At 42.7% G+C, this 6673-nt stretch overlaps 1 protein-coding gene across 5 annotated transcripts in view; it reads right to left on the bottom strand.

Annotated features, from left to right (window-relative positions):
- The window catches only part of SETD3 (SET domain containing 3, actin N3(tau)-histidine methyltransferase), a 110678-nt gene that overhangs the window by 84752 nt on the left and 19253 nt on the right, over nucleotides 1-6673 (bottom strand). For all 5 annotated transcript variants that reach the window (XM_023731795.1, XM_023731792.1, XM_023731793.1 and 2 more), the window contains one exon: nucleotides 5488-5580. In XM_023731795.1, coding sequence (XP_023587563.1) covers nucleotides 5488-5580 — 93 coding nt within the window. The remainder of the gene's footprint in view (nucleotides 1-5487; nucleotides 5581-6673) is intronic.

The following is a 6673-nucleotide window of genomic DNA, read 5'->3' as shown; positions in this document are numbered from 1 at the left end:
GTGTAATCCACACTGAAGGCTGTAGTCTTTGATCTTCATCAGTAAGTGCTTCAAGTCCTCTTCACTTTTAGCAAGCAAGGTTGTGTCATCTACATATTACAAGTTGTTAATAAGTCTTGCTCCAATCCTGATGCGCATTCTTCTTCACAGAGTCCAGCTTCTCCGATTACCTGCTCAGCACAGAGACTGAATAAGTCTGGTGAAAGCACACAACGCTGACACACACCGTTCCTGATTTTAAACCACGCAGCATCCCCTTGTTCTGTCTGAACAACTGTCTCTTGGTCTATGTACAGGTTCCTCACGAGCACAATGAAGTGTTCTGGATTCCCGTTCTTCGCAATGTTATCCATAATTTGTTATGATCCACACAGTTGAATGCCTCTGTAAAGTCAATAAAACACAGGTAAACATCCTTCTGGTATTTTTTGCTTTCAGCCAGGATCCATCTTACATCAGCAACTGACATCCCTGATTCCACCTCCTCTTCTGAATCCAGTTTGAATTTCTGGCAGTTCCCTGTCGATGTACTGCTACAACATTTTTTGAGTTATCTTCAGCATAATTTTACTTGCACGTGATATTAATGATATTGTTCAACAATTTCCACGTTCAGTTGGATCACCTTTCTTGAGAATAGGCATAAATATGGATCTCTTCCAGTTGGTTGGCCAGGTAGCTGTCTTCCAAATTTCTTGGCATAGCTGAGTGAGCACTTCCAGCACTGCATCTGTTTGCTGAAACATCTTAATTGGTATTCCCTCAATTCCTGGAATCTTGTTTTTCGCCAATGCCTTCAGTGCAGCTTGGACTTCTTCCTTCAGCAGCATGTGCTACCTTCTGAAATGGATGAACATCAACCAATTCTTTTTGGTACACTGGCTCTGTGTATTCCATCCATCTTCTCTTGATGCTTCCTGTGTCGTTCAATATTTTGCCCATAGAATCCTTCAATATTGCAACTCGAGGCTTGAATTTTTTCTTCAGTTCCCTCAGCTTGAGAATTGTCAAGCACGTTCCTCCCTTTTGGTTTTCTAACTCCAGGCTGTTACACATATCATTATAATACTTTACTCTGTCTTCTCCAATCACCCTTCGAAATCTTCCGTTCAGTCCTTTTACTTCATCATTTCTTCCATTTGCTTTAGCTACTCGACGTTCAAGAGCAAGTTTCAGAGTCTCTTCTAACATCCATTTTGGACTTTTCTTTCTTTCTTGTCTTTTTAATGACCTCTTGCTTTCTTCATGTATGATGTCCTTGACGTCATCCTGCCTCGTCTGGTATTCGGTCATTTGTGTTCAATGTGCCAAATCTACTCTTAAGATGGTCTCTAAATTCAGATGGGATATACTCAAAGTCATACTTTAGCTCTCGTGAGCTTCTTTTAATTTTCTTGAGCTTCAATTTTAACTTATTGTTGTCAGATGCCATCGAGTCAGTTCTGACTCATAGCGACCCTATGTACAACAGAACAAACCAATGCTCGGTCCTATGCCATCCTCACAATCGTTGCTATGTTTGAGCCCACTATTGCAGCCTCTGTGTCAGTCCATCTTGCTGAGGGTATTCCTCTTTTTCACAGACCCTCTACTTACCAAGCATGATGTCCTGGTCCCTCCTGATAACATGTCCAAAGTATGTAAGACAAACTCTTGCCATCCGTGCTTCTAATGAGCATTCTAGCTGTACTTCTTCCAAGACAGATCTGTTCATTCTTCTGGCAATCTATGGTATATTCAGTATTCTTTGCCAACACCATTAATTCAAAGGCATCAACTCTTCTTTGGTCTTCCTTACTTGTTGTCCAGCTTTTGCATGCGTATGAGGCAAACGAAAACACCATGGCTTGGGTCAGGTGCACCTTAGTCCTCAAAGTGACATCTTTGCTTTTGAACACTTTAAAGAGATCTCTTGCAGCAGATTTGCCCAGTGGAATGCGTTTTCTCATTTCCTGACTGCTGCTTCCATGGGCATTAATTGTGGATCCAAGCAAAATGAAATTCTTGACAACCAGTCTTTTCTCCATTTATCATGATGTTGCTTATTGGTCCAGTTGTGACGATTTTTGTTTTCTTTATGATGAGGTGTAATCCATACTGAAGGCTGTGATCTTTGATCTTCATCAATAAGTGCTTCAAATCCTCTTCACTTTCAGCAAGCAAGGTTGTGTCATCTGCATATTGCAGGATGTTAATGAGTCTTCCTCCAATACTAATGCCCTGTTCTTCTTGATATAGTTCAGCTTCTCAGCTTATATGCTCAGCATACAGACTGAATAAGCATGGTGAATGGATTCAGCCCTGACGCACACCTTTCCTGACTTTAAACCACGCAGTATCCCTTTGATCTGTTCAGACAACTGCCTCTTGGTCTAAGTACAGATTCCTCACGAACACAATTAAGTATTCTGGAATTCCCATTCTTCACAGCATTATTCATAATTTGCTATGATACACAGTCCAATGCCTTTGCATAGTCAAAATTAAACACAAGTAAACATCTTTCTGCTATTCTCTGCTTTCAGCCAGGATCTATCTGACACCAGCAATGATATCCCTTGTTCTACGTCCTCTTCTGAACCTGGCTTGAATTTCTGGCAGTTCCCTATCAGTGTACAGTTTTAGCTGCTTTTGAACGATCTTCAGCAAAATTTTACTTTTGTGTGATATTAATGATATTGTTTGTTAATTTCCACATCCTGTTGGATCTCCTTTCTTTGGAATGGGTACAAATATGGATCTCTTCCAGTTGGTTGCCAGGTAGCTGTCTTCCAAATTTCTTGGCATAGACGAGTGAGCACTTCCAGTGTTGCACCCATCTGGTGAAATATCTCAATTATTACTCTGTCAATTCCTGGAGCCCTGGTTTTTGCCAATGCCTTCAGTGCAGCTTGGACTTCTTCCTTCAGTACCGTTGATTCTTGAGCATATGCTACCTCCTGAAATGGTTAAATGCTGACTCTGTGTATTCCTTCCATCTTCTTTCAATGCTTCCTGTGTCGTTTAATATTTTCCCCATAGAATCCTTCAATATTGCAATTTGAGGTCTGAATTTTTTCTTCAGTTCTTTCAGCTTGAGAAATGCTGAGCATGTTCCTCCCTTTTGATTTTCTATCTACAAGTCTTTGCACATTTCGTTATAATACTTTGTCTTCTCGAGCTGCCCTCTGAAATCTTCTGTTCAGCTGTTTTGCTTCATCATTGCTTCCTTTCGCTTTAGTTATACGACATTCAAGAGCAAGTTTCAGAGTCTCTTCTGACATCCATTTTGGTCTTTTCTTTCTTTCTTGTCTTTTTAATGATCTCTTGCTTTCTTCATGTATGATATCCTTGATGTCATTTCACAACTCTCCTGGTCTTCGGTCATTAGTGTTCAATGTGTCAAATCTATTCTTTAGATGGTCTCTAAATTCAGGTGGGATATACTCAAGGTCGTACTTTGACCATATGAATGTCTGATTCCAAGTGGCCAATACCGGTTCACTTCAGCTCACTAACGCCCAGGATATTGATCTTGAAGTGTTCCATTTCATTTTTACAACTTCCAAATTTCCTTGATTCATACTTCGTACATTCCACGTTCTGATTATTAATGGATGTTTGCAGCTGTTTCTTCTCATTTTGAGTCGTGCCACATCAGTAAACGAAGTCCCAGAAAGCTTGATTCCATCCACATCATTAAGGTCGACTCTACTTCGAGGAGACAGCTCTTCCCTAGTTGAATTCTGAGTGTCTTCCAGCCCTGGAGGCTCGTCTTTTGGCAGTACACTAGACAATGTTCCACAGTTATCCATAAGACTTTCACTGGCCCGTTTTTTCAGAAGTAAATCACCAGGTCCTTCTTCCCAGTCTGTCTGAGTCTGAGGGCACTGGTGAAACCTGTCCACCACAGGTGGCCCTGCTGGTATTTGAAATACCAGTGACATCTTCCAGCATGAGAGCAACATGCAAGTTACCACAGCATGACAAACTGACAGATGAGTGGTGGAGGGGGAGAAAAAGGGAAGAAAAACATTCGGAAATATTTATAAAGATTAAAAGTCCCATGTAGGAAAAGCCGTGATTTTTTGGTGGGTGCAAGGATTGGAAGAGGAACTTTGTTAACCGAGGAGCTGGGCGTGGGATCCGGCCCCTGTGCCTGCGGCCCTCGCAGCACCACAGGTGAGGAGCTGTAACAGCCTGGCACAGTGCTGTGCCACACCAGACCGTGAAAGAAACCTGCTGACTGAAGAAAATGACTGAGTTAGAGATACTCTAGGACACGAGTCACTCTTCACTCACTGAGAACCAACGAACGCTCTACCTTTGGTGGCAGTTTAGTAAGTGGTATCTACTCAGAACAGAAACTGAGGACACACAAAAATGTTTCGGCTACCTATCTCATGAGATAGAATTAGCGCAGCGTACCCCTTCCAGGCCCGCTAGCATTTACTGCAAATAAAAACATTATAAGGGAACCAGCTGTTGACCGTTTTGGGGTCTGAGGCCATCTAACCGAAAGACTGCGTGTTCAAAGACGTGCATGGTAGAGCTTTAAAAAGTTAGCAAATGAAAAACAAACTCTCCTCTGACTGCCTTTTCTGATACTAAAAAAGGAAGTCTAAGGCGGACTGCCAGATCCTTTCAAACGCCTGCTCCTCCTGCTTTCTCCTTCTACCTCCAGTGTGGCCCTGCACACCAACCTTTATTTCTGTGCTTTACAGAGCAAAAACAATAGGTACAGTGAAGAAGCTTTTTACTGACACTGAGCGTCAGTGAGCCCCACTGCCAGCCTGGCTAAGAATCATTAAGATCCATACTGAGTGGAAAAAAAAAAAACCAAACCCATTGCTGTTGCTGTTGAGTCAATTCCGACTCATGAGGATTCCATGGAGTTTTCTTGGTGTAATCTTCATGGAACAGACTGCCAGGCCTTTCTTCCACAGCACTGCTGGGTGGGTTCAAACCACCAACCTTTAGGTTAGTAGTCAAGCACAAACCATTTGCACCACCCAGGGAGCACCCTGTAAAAACAGTGCTTCAGAAATTTAACTATGGCTCTTATGTAGTCAACGTATGTTTGAGTGAATCATAAACATTGTATAATGCATTAACCAATCAGTATGTATTTGTGTGAGGATCACACACACCATTACATACTAGCCTCAAACTTTAAAGGACGTACAGTATGAAAAAGCAGACTTAAATATATATTTCATACAATAAAAGTAAATAAATTAAAGCTACATCATTTTAGCCCCAAACCAAAACTTTTTTTTCCTAAAGCTCAACGTTTCTACCTCTTCCAAAGCTGATGCCAGCATCTCCGACATGGAAGACACCCTGACAGTTTGTCCAGGACAATCTCTCTCCCAGTCTAGCGCCCCCCTGCAGCAGCTGCTACGGACAGGCACGAAGGCTGTTGAGACAGCGACTACTCTCAAAACCTTCCTGACTTACACTAAGTTTCCACCTGTTATGAAACTATGATGATACTAGAAAACGTACCTTTTTGCTTTTTTCGTATTTTCTCAACTAGAGACCGGATCTGCACATACTCTTCCCATTCTTTTCCTGGGCCAGGGGCAGGACTGCTGCATTCTGTAACATAAAAACCATGGTACCGAGGCGTTGCTTTCTTTCAACTTAACCTGTTAGTCTTCAGAAGGAAAAGGATTTGGGTTTTGCTGTTGCTGTTGGTAGATTTTTAAAGGACAGATGCTACAGCCATGTAATAAACGTGAGAAGCATAAGTCAGGTGTAATACTTTTCAAACCACGGAACAAACCCTCAGAAACCATTCAAGTGCCGCTTACTAAACTGTGACCCCAGGACCTGAGTGTGAGAGCCTAACCTCACCCTTATCCTTGTTGCTCTGATAAACGTTCCTCGGAATACACCTGTGAACAGGAACGTCTAAAAAGCTAAGCTAAAATGCAAACGTTTCCCTGAAAACTCCTCCAGCTGGTAAGAGAGAAGGCCATGTTAAAAGTCAACATTTCTTTCTAATTAAGCCCCCTAACAACGGCTCTCTGAGGAAACCAGAGAAATTGGACGCAAGGACCATCAGTCAACAAGCATTTCACATGCATGTGTAAGACACTATATTAAGCACTCTGGGGGAGTTACAGAGAGAGAGGGCTCTGTCTCTGCTAAAAAAGATTCTACTGGAGGGCCAGAGCGGGCCGGGGCTTGGGAAGGCACCTGCTGGGCACCCACCTGTCAGCAGTGCTTTTTCTTTTAAACAATTCTATCAGTTTAGAGAGAGGCCCCTCCCCGTGCTCCTGCTGAACACTTTGCTCACCAAGGACAAGAGGATAGGTGGTCAATAATTAACAGTAACTAGTGATGTGCTGACTCTTTAACTATTAAGGACAACCAGTCTTACCTCCTTCTCTATCAACAAATACTTCCTGGCCCTGGACTACAATGGCGAAGAAGCTCAAAGCCTGCCCTCAAGCTGCTTACCAGCCAGTGGGGGAGACGCTGATAAAGGTAACTATGTCCTACTCTTCCTGTGGTCAGTGCTCTGCGGCCCCTACAGCCACACGTGGTGGCTGCTGCTGCCTGCTTTCTGCCAGGGCAAGACAGCTGAATTTTGCAATTGGGGTTTAGCCAGTCAAATAATCTAAACATAAGGGGCAAAGAAAATGAGGCAAGAGCTGAGGAGTACAGACTCCATACTTCACACCAG

The sequence above is a fragment of the Trichechus manatus genome, unplaced genomic scaffold (assembly GCF_000243295.1).
Source record: "Trichechus manatus latirostris isolate Lorelei unplaced genomic scaffold, TriManLat1.0 scaffold00045, whole genome shotgun sequence".
Taxonomy (NCBI): Eukaryota; Metazoa; Chordata; class Mammalia; order Sirenia; family Trichechidae; genus Trichechus; species Trichechus manatus.
The sequence above is the reverse complement of the archived record's forward strand: the minus strand, read 5'-3'. Positions and strand labels throughout refer to the sequence as shown.